General features: G+C 33.6%; 3 protein-coding genes across 5 annotated transcripts; all 3 read left to right on the top strand.

Annotated features, from left to right (window-relative positions):
* Positions 1-914: 914 nt before the first annotated feature.
* Positions 915-2,821, top strand: LOC131177200 (uncharacterized protein At2g33490-like; the record flags this gene model as incomplete). Its single annotated transcript, XM_058142150.1, is given in 2 exon segments — positions 915-1,723; positions 2,504-2,821. Coding segments are annotated over 2 exon segments (820 nt in total), but the record flags the coding sequence as incomplete, so codon positions are not given.
* Positions 2,822-4,397: 1,576 nt separating this feature from the next.
* On the top strand, positions 4,398-6,889 carry LOC110662393 (probable inactive shikimate kinase like 1, chloroplastic). Of its 2 annotated transcripts, XR_009146820.1 has the most exons (11): positions 4,398-4,640; positions 4,746-4,786; positions 4,890-4,944; positions 5,070-5,142; positions 5,229-5,316; positions 5,575-5,657; positions 5,785-5,908; positions 6,057-6,135; positions 6,216-6,280; positions 6,365-6,541; positions 6,797-6,889. XR_009146820.1 is itself a non-coding variant. In XM_058142149.1 (10 exons), the coding sequence occupies exons 1-10, from the start codon at positions 4,412-4,414 to the stop codon at positions 6,431-6,433; spliced, it is 906 nt and encodes a 301-aa protein (XP_057998132.1). In that variant the 5' UTR covers positions 4,398-4,411; the 3' UTR covers positions 6,434-6,889. The 2 variants fall into 2 exon arrangements, 1 of the variants encoding a protein (XP_057998132.1); XM_058142149.1 differs by having other exon boundaries at positions 6,365-6,889.
* Positions 6,890-9,159: 2,270 nt separating this feature from the next.
* On the top strand, positions 9,160-18,113 carry LOC110662357 (uncharacterized). 2 transcript variants are annotated; one of them, XM_021821304.2, is made up of 7 exons: positions 9,160-9,490; positions 10,262-11,336; positions 11,589-12,053; positions 12,142-12,390; positions 13,001-13,081; positions 16,440-17,036; positions 17,916-18,113. In XM_021821304.2, the coding sequence occupies exons 2-7, from the start codon at positions 10,764-10,766 to the stop codon at positions 17,970-17,972; spliced, it is 2,022 nt and encodes a 673-aa protein (XP_021676996.2). In that variant the 5' UTR covers positions 9,160-9,490; positions 10,262-10,763; the 3' UTR covers positions 17,973-18,113. The 2 variants fall into 2 exon arrangements, with proteins under 2 accessions (XP_021676996.2, XP_021676997.2); XM_021821305.2 differs by lacking the exon at positions 13,001-13,081.
* Positions 18,114-19,703: the final 1,590 nt, after the last annotated feature.

Below are 19,703 nucleotides of genomic sequence, written 5' to 3'. Positions count from 1 at the left end.
AAAAGTATGAAGCGTGGATTTTATTGGCTTATTTTATGGAAGGGTACATGCTTATCATAATGTTAATGAACTTCCTTTCTAGAAAAGTATGAAGCGTGGATTTCTTGTTTAAAGGAGGGACTGTTCTCATAATGGGAATGGAAGCACATTGTACAAAAGAATTGAAATCTTTCTTAAAGAGTATGCCTGTCAATAATGGATGAATTAAACTTGAAGAGCCAAATCTTCCTATTTAAAGGAGTCATAATTAGTAATGAGGCATTGTTGGATATTTTGCTTTATTTCTTACTTTTTATTAACTTATTTTTGTGCTGACATGCTTGCCTATTAACCAGGTGGAATATGTTGACATGCCATTTCCTCAAGCTTCAGTGACAGAAAGTACAGAGGTACAATTTTGCTTTCCTTTTGGTTAATATTTTTTTGTACCTAGTGACTTTACATGGATCAATTATCCTTCTAAATCAATGGGCAATGCATATCATTAACTTCACTGATAATTCCCAACTCTTGTGGAAAACCTTTAGATTGTTTGGCCCACTTTTCAAACTGCTTGGGGTAGAATTTCACTAATGATCATTGTAAATATGTTAATGATCATTTTGCTTTTAATTTGTTGGGTTTGACTATTCCATGCTATGAGGTCAGAGGTGTAAGCTATTAAGCAACTAAAATTGTGCATCTCCATGCAGTTAAACCCAGACAAAAACCAAGGGGTTTCAATATCTCAGTTAGAGAACCTCGACCAGGAAGCCATTCTGCACGATATTTCCTGAAAGAAAACCTGATCCAGTTGAAAGAATAAAACAAATTCAATCATCTGTGGGAAAGTCTAACACGTATGTGCTGCCTACACCTATTGATGCTAAGGGTGTAGTCTCTTCAAGAACAAGTGGTTCAGTTGCCCACACAAGGCCAACTGACCTCAGTGGACGCACCCATAATTTGTGGCATTCATCCCCACTGGAACAGAAGAAGCATGAAAAAGATCCTGGTGACAGTCATCTGTCAGAGTTCACCGTCTTTAAAGCACGATCGGCACACAAAGAGAGCAACAGTAACAATGCCTCCAACCAGTTACCCCCTCCTTTAGTGGAAGGAACTTCACTTCCACAGCTTGATACATATAATGCATCCGATAACAAAAAAATTAAATGGCAATCTTTCTCTGGTCCAATAACTAGTAAGCCATGGTCTACAAAGCCTGCTTTATCTGCCAGTGGCCCCATCTCCTCTAACGAACTTCCCAAACAAGGTTCTGGAGTGCTTCCACGTGTAATAATTCCTCAGACTACATCTCCAAAGGTGTCCCCAACTGCTTCACCTCCCCTTGCATCTTCACCCAGAATAAGTGAGCTTCATGAGCTTCCTAGACCACCAGGGAATTTAGCCTCAAAACCAGCAAAATCATCCATAATAGTTGGTCACTCTGCTCCATTGGTCAGAAATCTGGAGCATTCTGGAGCAAGCAAGATTCCTTCTACAATGACAAATTATGCGTCACCTTTGCCAATTCCACCTTTTGTTGTTCCTCGAAGTTTCTCAATTCCTTCCAGCAGCCAGAGAGCAATGACAATACATGTTTCTAAATCTGTGGAGTCTCTGCATGTCCCAGAAAAGGCTGAAGAAGTTGATGGTTATCCACCATTGACACAATCCATAGCAAACATCAAACAAGCATCTGCCACGCCTGAATTGGTACCTCATTCTGGTCAAATTAGAGGTAACTGGATATCATATTATTGGCTTTTTCTAAAATCAAAACTCTCTCTTTGGACAACTAAAATTTAAGCTGGCCTCTTTATTGATGTCTTGACTTTACATTTCTGTTGAGAATTGCTTATGCATCACTTAATTTAAAATATTAATATGTTGAGGGAAAATAAAGAAATGAAAAGATTATTCAGAAAAGATTGATTTCCATCTTGAATTATATATATATTCTACATGTTCAACTGCCCTAATCTAAAAGCTTTGTTACATGAACTGATGCTTGAAAAGGTCCATTTATGTTAACATGCTCAAGGTCCTCTTGGACCACCACTTGCAAATAGCATTGACTTAGTTGGGGCTGCCCTCAAATGGCTTGTTAGTTCCAGGGCACTCTGTTTGAACCATGGAGCTCTGATCTGTGATGCCTATTTCGTCTTCTGTTGTCTATTATAGATAGCACCCACTTGGCCATTAATGTTGTACTAGCGATAGCATGCATATTTAGGCTGTTCCCATGTGATGATAATGGAAATTGTTTCCAGAATTAACCCTTTTATAGGGATGGAGGGGTGGATTTTGTGTCTGAAAATTTTCTGAATTAGTTTGTAACTCATTTTTCTCAACGAAGGAACTGTATGTGAGATTGACTTGGAGCCTGTATGATACGTTAGACAAACAAGGCAAAGCATTGTTTATAGCTGTGCATTTAATGTGCTTATCCTGCTTGATTATTAATCTGTGATAATGATCAAATTTTGGTTCTGATTGCGAACATTTTCATTGAATGCAGGTGGGAGCTGAGATAATGAACGTTACATGAATCTCTGATTTTTTTTTTTCCAAGATTGCCTGATGCAATTTTTTTTTTTTTTCCCTTTTGGGTCTCGTCATGTTCAAGCTAGGTACTGTAAATAATATGTTAAATGCATTGCTTTGTTTCTCATCCCAAATTTTGTTCATTGTGTGATTGAATATGATGAGAACTAAGCTCACATAATTGTGCATTATTACACATCATGTATATCATCGATTAAGAAATTTTGTTCTTAGTACTACTTAATTAAAATTTCCCACTAGAAATGATTAATCTAGTGAGGATTTTTTGTTACTTGCACTGCTATAATCACCAGAAATAAAATGTCTTTCACATCTCTATGAAACAGTATGTTTGACCGGTGTAAAGATTTTGCCAGCAATGGCTGGGATAACCTAATTCGCCCCGTCAGAGCTCCAAATCTTAATGCAAATTATGGGATTATAAAAAATTCATTTGAAATGATAATGACACATGCAGACAGCATCTGAAAAAATACTTGTTAATAGGGGTGTGTAATTTTGGTTCTAGTTTGGGGTTTACTTAGGATATGAAAATGAACTGTACTTTAGGTATTGTTTTGATTCTTAGATATTTCGATCTACTTAGAGGATCTGAAAACGAATTGAACTTACGGTATTGTTTTGATTCTTAGAATTTTCAATTCTGGTTTGATTTTATTAGATTCTTATACTTAATTTTGCTTCAGTTTGATTTGATTATCTAGAAAAACACTTGTATAAATTCAATTTTTCAGTTACAGTTTCAATTTAATTTTTAGTAGAGTTGGATTTGATACTTATCTGATTGACTCGGTTTGGAGCTGCGCATGCTCCTGTAAGTTTTGGGAATGTGAAGTTTACTCCAATACTTCTACCATGTTTGGTAGCTGAGAAATTGATGGAATTTTCCTTTTACAAAAGTAACTAAACCAACGACATGTTGCTTATTAAATGCCATCGGTTCTTATTTGGTATCTTCATTCAATTTCAGATGCTATGAACTCTGAATTTGCAACAGGATTTCAACAGAATTATATGTGAAGTGAAATTTGGTCTTTTAAATTGGTCATAGGTGGAGGTTGAGCTTCAGAAAAATCCCCAAGGTTTAATATTGCTAAAACCCTAATGAATGTTTCTGAGGACATGCAAAAAATTTAACTATTGGGGTCTGTTTGGCATGAAAATATTAATTAATATAGCTATAATAATTTAATATTATGATAATAAAGGATTAAATTTAATTATTATTAACAATGAACAAGTTATAATAATAATATATCATATATAAAAAAATTATGTAAAAAATTAAATTACAAATATATATATATATATATATATATATATATATATATATATATATATATATATATATATATATATAAAAGTAAAGTGCACAAGCATGTTTAATATATATGTTGGAATTCTATATATTAGAGTCTAAAAAAGATTAAATAAGTCACTCTACTTTCAGTCAAAAATTAAATTAAGTTTAAAATTAAGTTTTGGGCTGAATAAGTATAATTTTTTTTTTAGTTTAAATAGATTATTTTAAAAAAAATATTATTTTTTTATTTTAATAATAAAATATTAAAATTAATAATTTTAATATTAAATATTTTTCATTTATCAAATTTTTTCTAATTTTTTTAATTTTTTTTAAATAATAAAGTAAAAATTTTCACATAAAATTTAACTTTGAACTTATATGATTACCAATTAAAAATATATTTATTTATTTATTTTAATGAGAGTCAGACATCTGAAAGTCATATGGAAGGGCCAAGCCCATTTTCGAAAAATGCCCAAATTCTATCTAAATGGGCTACAGAGTATGAAAATATCATTCCTTACCGAAGTCAGGAACTGGGCAACTAACCCGTCGATGGAGATAACGGCAACACTACTACCGACGATTTACTCATCCATCTTTCCAAACCCTCAATTTTCCAGTCGTTTGCTTCACATTCATGCCCGGTCCTCTCGCTCACTGAGTACTATTGTCAAACACAAGCTTCGGTTTCAGAGACCTTCAGTTTTCACTGCCTCCCGCACTTCATTCCCCAAATCTCTCGCCACTACTTGCTCGCTTTCTAATGAAGCTACTACTTCCGGTGAGTTCTTTACACCCACTTGAAACACTTTGAACTTCCTTACGTTTCATGCTCTGTTTTCTCTGAATTGGATTTTATACTTGTAATTGTGCCTTTTGTGTTCAGTTTCGAAGGTTGCTGTGGATGAACCTTCTCTAACTGTGAAGGTGAGATAAAGAAGAATAGAAGATGTAATGTTCGAGTTTAGTGTTTTATCTATTTGGATAGAATTGAAAGGGTTTGTGTTTAACTGTTTCAATTTTAATTCAGAAAAAAGCAGCAGATATCTCATCAGACCTTAAAGGCACTTCAATTTTTCTTGTCGGTAAGCACTAGATTATAGTTTCCTGACACGCACTGATCAATGCTTTTGGAGACTGCAGTCACGAGTTGCGATATTTGTTTATGTATTAATTGTGGGTTCCCTACATCTTTTTTCGTGTGTGAAAGGAATGAAAAGTTCTATGAAAACCAGTTTGGGCAAACTTCTAGCGGATGCATTACGATATTATTATTTTGACAGGTATAGATGTGTGTTGTGAAATATAGCTTGGAAAGGTTGCAAAGCTATGGATAGTGCAATTTTACTCATTAAGTCATTTGCTTCAGTGATAGTTTGGTAGAGGAAGCCGCTGGTGGTGCATCCGCTGCCAAATCTTTTAGGGAGACTGATGAGAAGGGATTTCGTGAATCTGAGGTGAAATTTTTTCAGAACCATTTGGGTTTCCTTTTGTTTGGTTTTTGGATTCCAGTTTGGTTTTTAATTATTGAAAATGAGAACAGAAGTTCTGTTTTGAGGCATTACTTAGAAATGAGTGGATTGAAGCCTACCTGAGGTCAACAGAGGCCTCAGTCCTCAGGGGTAGAATTTTTCGGCACATATGTTATGCGAACTGTTTTACTTAAGGATTTAGATAATCAGTTACCTTATTTTGAAGTTGCATTTTTGTTACAGACAGAAGTGTTGAAGCAGTTATCGTCTATGGGTCGTCTGGTGGTATGTGCTGGAGATGGTGGGGTCCAGAGTTCCACTAACCTGTATGAACTTGAACATAGATTGCACTAGCGAGAAAATTCACTGCCTCTATTCCACATGAATAGTATTTGTAGCTATTATGTTTTTTTCCCATTTGTTTTAGTCCTGGCTTCCTTCTAATCATTATAGGGCACTTCTGAGACATGGAATTTCACTATGGGTTGATGTACCTTTGGACATGGTAGCTAGGGAGATGAGTGAAGACAATATTCAACTTCCTGCATCAGAAATGGTTTCTGGAGATCATTTAGAGGTTTTCCTTTTCACTCTCAAATTGTTAATTTACCTGCCTGATCGGAAAATGTGCTTAGGGAACTGTTCATTATTGCTAAGGAACTTGTTTTGGAATCCTCAGCCTTTCTGATTTATAACTGATTACTAATGTGATGGACGATCACCAGGTACTAACTCAGTTAGTGGCTACATATGAAGAAATGAGAGGAGGATATGCTACAGCTGATGCTACAATTTCCCTGCAAAGTATGTCCCCATGATTTATCAAGCTTGTTGCAGTTTTCTTATGTTTTATATTAATTTGTAATCATTTCTTGTTTAAGCAGAAGTAGCTTCTATGTTGGGCTATGATGAGTTGTATTCAGTAACCACAGAGGATATGACATTGGAGGTAAAGAAATCTCGCTGTTCCTAGTTAAACTAGTCTGGTAGACTAACAATAATTGGCGGTCTCTTCTCTATTTTACATTTTCAGGTTCTTAAGGAAATAGAGAAACTGACAAGAGTAAAGAAGATGATGGAAGAAGCAGCCAGACCCTTTTAGTAAACCACAGCCATGTTCTTATGCTTGCATCAAATTTTCAGATGTTACCTCACCGAACTTTTCTGAAACTGTTGCTCATGTCATGAGCTGAGCTTGTTTCTATCTTGGGTATGCTTCTATTTTTCTATAGCCATGTATCGTGGTAGTTGTTTCTACTCTACTGAAAGGATGGAATATGATCTTAGATGATCTGAATAGAAAACTAGCCCCCTTGATCATCTCCTTTTGTTGGAAATGCCATTCACTTGTTATGGCGCACATGATAATCTGCGAGTCATAGCATCGGCAGCTATAAGTGTTCATTTCATTGGCTACTGTACACTGAATTGAACCTAACCTGGACCTTTTCCTAATTACACGCAGATTTTCCATTGGAAAAGAGATTGTTGGGTTCCTGTCAAGGGCTCTACCCTTGTTTCCTCTTTGAACCTTCAAGGTGTAAGAACATTGAATTAATATCATATTGGTCTCCGCTGAGGATAACTTATTCAAATGAAACATTGCCATGGAGATAAGAGTTAGATTCATCATGTGATATTTTTATATTAGCACAACTCAAAATCATATTCAGAGGTTTATACTGTCTTATCCATTAGCATTAGCAGCCTTATCTCCTCTTTCACACGTGGCGTATCTGTTTATAATTCTATATGTGTATGGGAGGGGAGAGGAGGTTTGTTTGGCACATGCCTGGGATTTTGTCTGCCTGGTTAGCTCACTGCTTGCTGCCATTTGATCCCCTCATGGGCCTTGTCATGTGACTCCACGAGACATCATGTGCCTAAATTTTCAACCCAATCCGTAACCTGTAGCCATCCAAGTTTTACCAAAAATCTTAAATTAGAAATTCTAGTGCATTTGGAGCTTGGAAAGAAGCAAAACCATGTGGATAGGCAAAGGGGTTGTGATAAGAGTTGGGAATTTGAAGATGCGAAAAGGAAAGGAAGAGCTGCTGATTTCTTTTATTGATAACCAAAAGATAATTTCCAAACACTCAAGACACAAAATAATTCACTGGGTAAGAGCAGAACAACTCAAAGACTAAAAGAACAGGAAAACAAATAACGCCTCCGTGCAATATGCCTGATAATACTTATTAATTCCCAAAGATATCCCCTTAATTCCCTTTCTACTTTATTTATAAGCTATCTTGGCTGTCCATATCTCCAGAAGACATCTCATCCTTATCTTCCTCTTAACAAACTGGAGCTGATCTTTGTTAACAAACTGATTTGTATGCAATAAGTTATCCTCAACTACATTTTGTATTGTAATTTGGGGCTTGTTAAACAGTGCAAAGCAGCCTGGTAGCTTCTGAGTTTGATCATGATTAATGCTCTGTTATTGTTTAAACACCATCATTTCTTTATTTCTCTGTACCCATAACAAAATAAATTAAACCCTTCACGGCACTGTAAAATACCCAGAATTTAATCTTACTTTTCCCCACCCAAACAATGGTAGAATAATAAAATTCAATTTTGACAAAATAAATAAAAAATCTAATTATGGTGGGTGTGATTGTACATTTGGAGGGGCTCAAAAGCCATTTAATCCAATTGTTGACTAAGGGAAGATATGACTTACAGCTACTTTTGTTTGTTATCTGAATGGGTCTCCCTTTCACCTTTTATTTATAAAAAAAAAAAAAAAAATGAAAATGGTAATAAATGTAAAATATGATCAGCAGTAGATTAGATTTGGGCCACTTAAAAATTCAACTAGAATAATATACTTTTTTTTTAAAAATAAAATTTTATTAAAAGTAAAACAAAAAAAAAAAAGACTTAAACATATTAAGTCCATTCTATACCAAGGCTAACAAATCTTTCAAATACACCCAAGATTATAATAATAAAATTAAAAACTAAAAAGGATGTATTGATTATGAAATTGCTATCCCATATATATTTTCTTTTTTTTTAAAAAATTTTTGTGGAGGGTATTTAATTTGATTTTTACATATGATATTGAATTTACTTTTATAATTAGATTAGAGTTTTATATTAAAATGTGATGTAATTTTAAAATAAAAATTTAAGAGTACATAGTTTAATTGTTAAGGATTAGGTCAACTTAATGATAAGAGAAAAAGAAATGAATAATTGTCAACCATGGAATTAATCCAATTGCTAATGGTTGTTGCTTCTTTTTGCATAATTTATTAATTTTTATGCAATTACATTTTTTTAAATATTATAAAAATAATAAAATTATTAAAATATTAATATTACTTAAATAATTATGATATTTAAAATTTTAAACATATAAACAAAATTAAATTTATTTTCTCTCACTAATAATTTTTTTTATTATTATACTTTATATAGCATATTAAAAATTAATATAAACGTCATGAGTTTAAATTTTGGAGTCATTATTATTAAAAAGATTTATCTAAATATTATTTTTTTATTCAAGTGTGAAAATTGCATTTTTAAAATAAAAAAGATGAAATTTAAAATAATATAAATAAAAGCAAACTATATTTATATTGCTAATAAATTTTTAAGAGTAATAAAAAAAATTATCTTTAAAATTTTAATTATTAATCAATCAATATTTAAAATAATACTTTATTATTTACTCAACTATTAAATATATATATATATATATATATATATATATGAGATCCATTGCAAGGGATAGAAAAAAAAAAAAAAAGAAAATTAAAAATTAAAGATAGTTTACAAATTACAGCCAAGAAAATAACAAAAAGGTACCACCAAAAAATTGGTGGGCGACGAGGCTGGTATCGTGGGATTATAAACAGAGAGCAATGGACTTGGACACGGCGTTCTCCTCCCATACTTCTAGAATTTCACACTCACCTTCTTATCTTTCTTCTCCATCTTCCTTTCTAAGCAGACCCAGAAAGAAAAAGCGGAAAAAATATAATCTTTCTTTGAAGAACCTTTTTCTTTCTCTTGCTTTGTCAAAGATTTGAGTATATAATTCTTATGTGGTAATTGTATGATCTGGGAATTGATTGAAATTCATGGCAGATCACCATTGAAATGTCTTGTCTACAGGATTCCTTGATCACGTGCTTTATTGGTGCGTCCATTGATCAGATTATAATAATTTTTTCACATAATTTGTTTGTTTATTTATACATTTATTTATTTGATAATTTGCGTAGAAGATCAAGCTGTGATTGCGTTTTGCTAAGATAATATATTTTGGGTTTAGCTTAAAAAATTGCTTATGGTGGATGGTTGATGACTCATTGAGTTGGGACGGGAGGGGGAGGGTTGTGGTGAATGTGTGCCTTACAAACAAAACCTTTAGAGCTGTGTATGCTTTTTGTTCCTTTTTTTTTGTTAATCGGTTGAAGGAATCGAATTTGTGTGCTTTTCATTCTCTTTGCTTTGTTGACTCTGCTTGCTGTTTGAAATCATTTCTGGGTATTGGAAATTTTGGTTCGTAATGGTAGACCGGAGTTTGCTTTGATTTTGAGGTACTTATGCTATGCTATTTCTGAGTAAGCTTTTTTGGATAAGTGTTCGATTGAGCGGTGAGAGTTTTTGATCGCCTTTGATGCTTTTGTCATATTGGGTTCTGTATTCATGTTCAGTTCAGCTGTATATACTTGCAGTTTGGATTAAATCATTTGTAGCTTATGATGATTCATGTTAATCAATGAAAATTCTTTTTGTGGTTGTGCCACAAGATTGAGAATTAATGTAGTCCGGTTGAGTCAAATCTCAAATCAATGAAATGGAAATATTGATAAAGGGGGAAAAATTAATGCTCTCCAATTTTGCTTTTTCATGATTTTATAGCTAAATTTTCTTTTCTTTTCTTTTTTATTTTGAATTTTGTCAGGTAGTTGCATCCGTTCTGTTAGGAACAATGAATTCTAGGTGCTTCATTGTTTGCTGGTTTGGAGGTCAGAAAATCTGTGCTACACGTTTTTGTTGGGTAATTAGTATGTGTTCAGCTTTCTCTGTGCAATCTCATAAAGGAGTTATGGATCAAAAGTGGATGCCCTTGGTGGATACATAGTACTGGCTTTTCTGTGGATACGAAATTGCTTTTGTGGGATTTGTTTACATTCTGATTTTAGCTGCAATGGTAGACTTAGTTGGTTTGTAGAACCAGTTGGTTTTCACTTAAATTCATTCACATTGATAGGTTAGGAAAGCATTAATACTGCTTTCGTTAGATGATATAGAACAGATGAACTTCTGTTAGGAAAATTGAGCAGGAAATATTGAATTCTATGGAATTGAAAGTTGAATAGGTTCACTTAGAATGAAAAAAAAAAGGACAGATAAATTATTCAGCTCAAGAGGGTAAAAGATATTTGAGACTACAAATTTGAGCCATGGGCTTGCCACAAGTTTCCTCTGCTGATGATACTAATGAAGATCCTGCAGCACTGTTGGGTTCATTTTTCCAAAGCCCACCACGATTTGCTGGTGTGAGCACCTGTGATTTGGATGGATTGCATGGAGGAAATATAAGCCAAACAGTAGGGGATACTCTGAGTTCTTCTTTGGGAGAGTTTCAGAGCAAAACTGCTTTGGAGCGTTCAAAATTTCCAGAGAATTCCTTGAGATTTGGAGGGGAAATTGATGCTACTTCCCATGTTAATGGAATGATAACTGGTTCTGCAGATAAAATTGGACGAATAACTCCTAAAAGTGGAAGGAATATCCAAGACCCTGCTTCTAGGATCATTGGTTTTGAATCACGGGGAGCAAGTTCTTTAAATAATGGATTTGAGGGATTTTCTGCTGATCATCCAAATTCTTCCTCTGTGACTAGCCTCACAGTGAATGAAGGTGAGCTGGCTGGGCCACTTGTTAGGAAAAGGTTATTGTCACCTCTAAACAGCATGCTTTCTTCAGAACAATTTGATGGGGATAATCTAGATATTGGCTGCCATGCTTCTCAGGTGAGTTCCTTTCCTCTGACCAATAATTTAAATGTTTCTGCACCACTCGACTATAAGAAAGCAAATATTGATAGCAAAATTAATTTCACCACATCATCCTGGTCCTTATCCAGTTGCTTGGATAAAAGAGATATGCTATATGACAATAGCACAACAGCATCCGTTTTACTTGCTGATTGTCCTCTACTAAAAAACAGGGGGCTGCATTCTAACAGTACCTTTCTATACTCTTCTGCACTTGATCATTTCCAGGAATCACATGAAGGACGATACCAAAGTAGGGCAATATCCTTATCCTCCGGAAAGGCCATTTCACCTCTATCATTGTCTCCTCTAGGTCCTAAATTCTCTGAAAGAATAAAAACTCCAGAAGGATGCAAGAATGTTAAGAACCGCAAAGAGGATTGCTGTTCAAATTTGGAGAATATAGAACAGTCACTTGACAAACATAACCCAGACATTATCTTTGCTCCAGAAGAAGCTGATTTCAGAATAACAAGCAGATCATTTGAAGATATTGATCTCTTCCACAAAGAGTTTTGTCTGTCTTCCCTTGAAGGTGCTACTGACAGCTGCTCTTTGTTTCGCGAGCTGGCTCCTTCCCAGAGTGCAAGGTTCATTAGAAGCTTGAGTAGCCTTCCTGTTCGTAGGTCCTTGGTTGGTTCATTTGAGGAATCGTTACTGTCTGGACGGTTCATTTCTGGAAAATTGACCCAGGTTAATAGTAATGTGATGTTCATTGATGCTGCTGTTTGATTCTTATTTCATTATTACTTACTCATTTTTGTTGGTGTTGTATTTGTAGAGAATAGATGGTTTCCTAGCTGTGTTAAGCATTACAGGAGGGAACTTTTCACCGCAATCACAGAAGCTTCCTTTTTCAGTGACCAGTGTTGATGGAGATTGTCATTTGCTATATTATGCATCCATAGATCTTTTTGGAAATTCATCAAACAAGCATAGAGGCCAAAAATTGAAAAGAGGCCTGAGTAATGATGATTCACAAGCTGTCAGGAGCCGCTTTCGTATTCCTATGAAAGGGCGTGTTCAGCTGGTAATTTGCTTTTCTGTACTATTAATTGGTGGTTATGCCTTCCTATGGCATAATACATTGAGCTCTTTTTTTTCTCAACTTTTTGAGATTATATATATATATATATATATATATATATATATATATATATATATATATATATATTTTATGCATCCAGCTGTGGTTGCATTTTCTTTTACTGCATGTTTTGGTGGCCTTCCATTTTTGCTCTTTGACTTGTGGCGGCACCTTTAGATCACCTTTGTCATGTACATTGGCAGGGATCTTGGTTGGTCATGTTGATTGGAATGGCCTACATTCATTGCATTCTTTTGGGGTTATCCATTCTAGTGGCCTGTTACCTATATTGGCAGTTAGGAAAATGGATATGGTTTTCCTACAATTTTGTGTTTGATACACTAGTTTGCCCATTATTCAACATGTCAGTACTATGTTTACAAGTTGGCATGGGAGTTACTGGCATGTGGTTCAATCATTGTTTTTACTTCCTTTAATACTACTTACTTTATTGGTTTTTGGAACTGAATATATTTTATAGGCTGAAGTTATAACTTGTAGGTAATTGATGGAAGAATTGGCTTTTATCATCAAAATGGTTTGCTCTCTGCAGGTCCTTAGCAATCCAGAGAAGACCCCTCTCCACACCTTTCTTTGCAACTATGATTTGAGTAACATGCCTGCTGGTACCAAAGTAAGATGGAGCAATAATTAGTTGCGTTGACTTCTTTTTTTTTTTCAACATTTGGATGGTGATTGAACTTTATTGGACATTATTTTTCCACTTGAAGTAGATATGCAATGGGAGCTGGCATTGAGTTCATTGAGGTTCCAATATTAGCACCCCTCTTACATATGTAGGTAATTTTTTGAATTGAATTATAGGGAGCTTTCTCACTAATCAAAATAAAACTTAAACAATCTTTTCAAGGTAATGAACTTCTGCTTAGACGTACGTAGTAAAGTTGAACTTAGCAGTACGATCAATCTCCTTTTTGACCTTTAAATGGAATGTGTTATTTTGGGTAGTTACATGTTCAAATTTGAACTTCTGCCTTCCCCTAGTAATACCAAGTAATTTTACAAACTTAAGGCCCTGTTCACTTGCAGGAAACTGAGGTAGTTATTTGAAAAAAGTTTTTGAAGAAAACTGAAAAATAGAGTTTTGTATTCATATATAGTTAAAAAAGTACTTGGAGAGTTTAGAAGACATGGATCACCCTTAAAAAAGAGATAGTGGTGGAATGAGGAAGTACAAAAGGCAGTGAAGAGAAAGAGAGAATAATATAAGAAATTACCTAAGTGTAATAATAATAAGGCGTATGAACAGTACAAGATAGCAAAAAAGGAGGCAAAAAAGGCAGTTAGTCAAGCAAGAGCACATGCCTTTGAAAAGTTATATGAGAAACCTGGAACTAAAGAAGAGAAGAAAGATGTTTATAGATTAGCAAGGAGGAGAGAAAATAAATGTCAAGATCTCAATCAAGTTAGGTGCATTAAGGACAAAGGAGGAAAAGTGTTGGTGAAAGATGAGGACATTAAAGAAAGATGGAGAAATTATTTTGATGATCTCTTTAATAATAATCAAAATGGTAATAGCGTGAATATAGACTACAGAGCAATAGAAAATAATGTGAATTATACTAGAAGGATTAAATTTTCAAAAATAAAGGAAGCACTTAAGAGAATGAAAGTAGGTAAAGCCTTTGGATCCGATGGAATACCAATTGAAGTGTGGAAGTGTTTGGAAGATATGGGAGTGGCATGATTAACTAAATTGTTTAATAAAATTCTGAACTCAAAGAAAATGCCTGATAAATGGAGGAAGAGTATTTTAGTACATATTTTTAAAAATAAGGCAGACATACAGAGTTGCTCAAACTATAGGGGAATTAAACTTATGAGCCATACTATGAAGCTGTGGGAGAGAGTTGTGGAATATCGACTACGTCATAATACTTCTATCTCTCCCAATCAATTTGGCTTCATGTTCGGTCGTTCAACTATGGAAGCGATCTTTTTCATTAGAAGTTTGATGGAGAATTATAGAGATATGAAGAAAGATCTACATATGGTTTTTATGGATTTGGAGAAAACTTATGATAGTGTTTCAAGTTAGAACAAAAGAGAGTATCTATTAGGTACATACAAGTGTTGAAAGATATGTATGAAAGAGCAACTACTATTGTGGGCACAGTGGGAGGGGATACAAAAGATTTTCCTATCTCAGTTGGATTACACCAAGGTTCAGCTGTAAGCACTTACCTTTTTACATTAGTTCTAGATGAATTGACAAAATATATACAAGAGAGTATCCCTTGGTACATGATGTTTGCGGATGATATAGTTCTCATAGATGAGACGCGAGAAGGAGTCATAAAAAACTAGAGCTTTAGAGAAGTACTCTAGATTCAAAGGGCTTTAAGTCAAGTAGAACGAAGACAGAATACATGCATTGCAAGTTCAGTGAAGTCCGAACTGGTGATAGGGAAGGAGTTAATTTGGATGGAGTGGTACTGCCCCAAAGTAATCACTTTAGATATCTTGGCTCAATCCTTCAAGTAGATGAGGAATGTGAGAAGGATGTTAGTCATAGGATTAAAGCCGGATGGTTGAAGTGGAGATTTGCCACGAGAGTTTTACGTGATCGCAAGATTCCCAATAAATTGAAAGGATAATTTTACCGTATAGCCATATGACAGGCCATGTTATATCGTAGTAAGTGTTGGGCAATGAAGGAGTCATATATATCTAAGATAAGAGTTGCGGAGATGAGAATATTAAGGTGGATAAGTAGCTATATTAGATTAGATAAAGTCCGTAATGAGAGTATTAGAGAAAAGGTAGGAGTGGTGTCAATTGAGGATGAGTTGAGAAAATTGAGATTGAGGTGGTTTGGTCATGTGAAGCGTAGACATACAGAGGCTCCAAGTAGATAAGTAGAGCACATTGGGTTAGAGGATAAAAAGAAAAGAAGAGGTATACCTAAACTGACTTAGAGCAGAATAATACAACATGGCATAGAAGTATTACACATTTCCGAAGATTTAATCCAAAATCGTTTAGAGTGGAGAAGGAGAATTCATATAGCCGATCCCAAATTTTTGGGATAAAGACTTAGTTTAGTTTAGTTTAGTTGAGTTTATATCCCAGTTTTTCTAATGGAAACTAAAAAAAACTAGCTTTTTAGTTTTCCAAAATTTAATGAAGATTTTAAAAAATGGGAAAAACAGCAGAAGACAATTCCACTATTTTCCTTTATAATAAAAGTCCAATTCTTCAAATGAAAACAATGACTTTTCTATCATCAAAATTATACTATACTTTTCCATAACTAAAATTGAATAAGTAGGAAACTAACTTTTACTATTAATCATATTATTATAAAATAAATGAATAACTCATTAAAAAGAATTTATAAGTAAAATAAGTTTCTAAATATATTTTATAATATTTTTAAAATTTTTTTGAATTGGAAAAATTTTTTTTATTATTGAAAAGTGAATGTGTTTTCCATATTTCCCCTTGTTTTGTATGGAAAATGAAAAACAAAGAATTGTCTTTCACAAGTATACAGGTGCTACAAGTTTGTGTTTTCATCTAAGTATTCAACATATGTTATCCTAAATTGTTTTTGGTAAATTTAATGTGTAACAAGTTTTGAGTCCAGTACTAGTTTGGAAGTGGTCATTGGGGCGCGGTTTGGGTTGTTGGGGGGTGGGGTTTGGGGGTGGCGGTGGGGTGGAGGGGATGTGGTGTGTTGGGTTGTGGTGCATAACATTTGGTAGTATTGCTCCCCTTTTTATGTCAACTTTCACATACATTTTCACTTTATTTTGACTTTGGCCCTTCAAGTCTAGTATTCTATTTCTGCATGTGGTTATGCTGTCTGTTGTCATATTTATTTTAACTGTGAAATTAGTTGTACAATGCAATACAAGATATCATTTGCTAAATGCATAAATATCTGTTCTGTGTCATATATGATTGGACTTTATAATTATGCTGTCTAATTAATTTTCTTTTCCTGTTTTCTGTTGAAATCAAAGTAGACATTTTTGCGACAGAAGGTAACTTTAGCCTCTTCTGGAACAACTTCGTCAGAGTTGAACCATGGGCATGTAGGTTTGGACACGAAAATGAAAGACAAGGTGACCTCAGTGTCACAGAAAAACCATCCTGTAAATACAGTTGCTTCTATCAGCCAAAATATTGAAGTCAAGAGGATTGAATGCTATGATGTAGATTCAATCGACACACAGAATTGTCCCAAACAATCGTGTTGTGAGGGAAAGGCAAGTGTTGATTCTTTTACACTTGACAATGATGGCAGTAATGGCAATTGCCAGGGAACTAGTAAGGAGTGCACTGGGGTGGATACATGCATTGGAATTGACAGAAGATCAACTCTTGGTTGTTCAAAGATCAATGATAATGCCCATGGTGGTGCTCTTCGTTATGCACTACACCTACGTTTTCTTTGCCCTTCACCAAAAATGTCTTCTAGATCAGTTCAGAGATGTAAATCTGATCCTGCATCTGTTCCACAGAAGACACATTTAGATGCGGAAGGACAACGCAGGTTCTATTTATACAATGACCTGAGAGTTGTGTTCCCTCAACGACATTCAGATGCTGATGAGGGCAAGGTATGTGATTTTGAGTTAACATGATACATGAGATCTTAGGATTAGGCATATTCTCTATGGTTGTTTCCATGCTCATCTCTGGTTAAATTTTATATTTTTAGTTGTCAACTGGGAATTTAAATCTCGCACTATTGGAATCATAATGAATTATTGGGCATTTACAGCAATATTCTGATGCTGTTAAGATTTTCTACAATTTTTCTTCTTGAAGTAGTTGAAATAATATTGAACACATTCAACATGTTTCCTCTTGATTTTATATGCTAGTTTAGTAATTTTTGTTGGTCACATGTGAAGTTAGAGATTAAACTCCACCCATTTGCGATTATTTAAGGTTTATGGGGTGTTTGCTGCTAATTTCTTGTAACATCCTTTTCCTCTTCGTTGTCTCTTGATTGAATTCTGGCCCCAATGTGAATTGTCATACACATATAGTCTGTTTTTATTGAGCCAATCCTATCCTGTGATGAGAGGAAAGAAAAATAAAAATAAAAATAAAAGATGGACTCTGCATATCTAATTTTACTGTTTCAAATGAGTGAATAAGTCAATGCCGTAATTTTCTCCATTATATTTTTCTTCTTGTTGAGTTTGTTGCATCAAGAATTAGACTGCTGTTTTGCTTCTTTTGTTGTCTCTATAAAAACATGGCCTAATGGGGCTGGCCTGATGTGCATGCTCCTAATAACAATGGAAACTCTCTTGTGCAAATTCTCTGTAAATGGGGGTGAGTCTTTACCTAGAAGCTAAAGCCTTGCGAACAAGTTATCCATGGTCTCTATGCTGAAATATTTACATTGACGAAGTTAAACGAAATTTTCACCTTCTACATTAGCTTGTCTAATAGTCTAATGAGGTTCATTGCTTTCTCTTTGGCAGTTGAATGTGGAATATCATTTCCCAGAAGATCCAAGATATTTCGATATCAGCAAATGAATTGTCTAATTAACCTCAATAGATTGCTGACACTGTACATGCTCACCACATGTTTCTTTTAGTCGTCTCATCTTAAAATAGCTCTAACCCCTCAACTTGTAAATACATCCATTCAATTATATTTGATGGGTTGAAGCTCTACTTGCTCTCTTGATTACCTCTTATATTTCTTTGGAATGATGCCTAACTCTAATCATCATTAGCATCTTTGCAAGATCCAACCTATACTTCCTAGTGGGTTGCAGAAATGGTGCGGCCATGAATTCCGTATTTGGGGGTAAACCTATGCATAGCCATGGCCATGGCCGGTTTTTGCATCAGTGGTTCCGGCCGGCTGGCTTGACCCTATATTGGACTGTTGAGTCTCAGCCACACACGGTTCCAGTTCTCAATAGTTATGGTTTGGGTCTGATTTAAGTTAGGTGGCAACTTAGTGTTCGGTTTTAATTCAGTCTGGTTTTAATTTCACATAAATGATTGTTAGAACTTAGACCGACCACTCAGATAAGCTATATATGATAAATATCTAACTAATAAAAAATTATCTACATGTATTTTTATGTGAGACATAATATTAATAGGATTTTAACTATTGTTGTTGATCGGTAGAGTGTATGCATCCAAGTGTAAATAAGAATTATTCATAAAATTATCTTTTATTAACTTAAATTATATTATATTAATATAAGATAATTATTAATTATTAAATTCATTTACGATTTGAATAATAAATAATTTATTTTATTAATATATTAATTTAAATTATTAAATTATTTCTTTTATCTTATTATCTTTTGCATAGTAAAAGAAAATATGATTTTTTTTGTGTGATATAATTTTAATATATTCATATTTATTTTTCTTTAATATGAATATATCGTTATTTCTTTATTATAAAAATTAAATTTTATTTAAAATGTTAAACAAAAATTTAAATTATTTTTTTAAATTACATATTAAAATTTAACTAAATTTATTTTAATAATTATTTATAAAATATATAAAACTACTCATTATAATAAAGCATTACTATTAATTTTATGATTTTTATTTAATAGTGTATCAATTAAATTTCAGTGAAAAATAACTGAGCGTTAAGTCAGTTGAATTACTTTATAAAAAAATAAAATATATAATTTTAAATAAAATTGATTGCGAATTTTTAAATATAATTACTTTTATAAAAAAAAATTAAATGATATATATTATTATTTATAGGAATTTTTTTTGTATATGTTTTAATTAAAAAGATAGAAAAAAAAATATGTATTTGTGAATGAAAGGAAAAAAAAATGTCTAATGGATTAGTGAATATAAAAAAATATATTATTTTTTTGCATATAGAGATTTTAGCTAGTAATATATATTGAAAAATTAAAATAATAATTGAACTTAATTTTAATTATTTGGTGATTAAGATGTTTATGTATTCTTTTAAAGGGAGAGGAATCAAAGCCCTTTAATTTTTTTTTTTTTACATTTATAAGAATTTTTACCTTAATTCTTATTTTGCCATCTATTTATGTCACGATCCAACCTATGGGCCGAACCGGCACTAGGACCTGAGCCAGCCAAAAGCCCCCGAGGCCCGTAGTAAGCCTAACTGTTCATTTACCCAATTCTAAGGCCCATTTGGGCCCAATTTCAAAAAACCAAACGGACAGAGTCCGGCCATAAAATGGACTTTCCAACGGGGAGTTTTCGACTCACCCGACCTGTAAACACAATAAA

This window comes from Hevea brasiliensis, unplaced genomic scaffold (assembly GCF_030052815.1).
Source record: "Hevea brasiliensis isolate MT/VB/25A 57/8 unplaced genomic scaffold, ASM3005281v1 Scaf351, whole genome shotgun sequence".
Classification (NCBI taxonomy): Eukaryota; Viridiplantae; Streptophyta; class Magnoliopsida; order Malpighiales; family Euphorbiaceae; genus Hevea; species Hevea brasiliensis.
This window is presented reverse-complemented; position numbering and strand designations above follow the sequence as displayed.

What these genes read in the sequence shown, in the direction of transcription:
- LOC110662393 (XM_058142149.1), top strand. Translation starts at nt 4,412, where the DNA reads ATGGAGATAACGGCAACACTACTACCGACGATTTACTCATCCATCTTT. An exon ending in TAATGAAGCTACTACTTCCG is followed by an intron (nt 4,641 to 4,745) that starts GTGAGTTCTTTA and finishes TTTTGTGTTCAG; the next exon opens with TTTCGAAGGTTGCTGTGGAT. An exon ending in GTCCAGAGTTCCACTAACCT is followed by an intron (nt 5,658 to 5,784) that starts GTATGAACTTGA and finishes TAATCATTATAG; the next exon opens with GGCACTTCTGAGACATGGAA.
- LOC110662357 (XM_021821304.2), top strand. Translation starts at nt 10,764, where the DNA reads ATGGGCTTGCCACAAGTTTCCTCTGCTGATGATACTAATGAAGATCCT. An exon ending in ACATGCCTGCTGGTACCAAA is followed by an intron (nt 13,082 to 16,439) that starts GTAAGATGGAGC and finishes AAATCAAAGTAG; the next exon opens with ACATTTTTGCGACAGAAGGT. An exon ending in CAGATGCTGATGAGGGCAAG is followed by an intron (nt 17,037 to 17,915) that starts GTATGTGATTTT and finishes TCTCTTTGGCAG; the next exon opens with TTGAATGTGGAATATCATTT.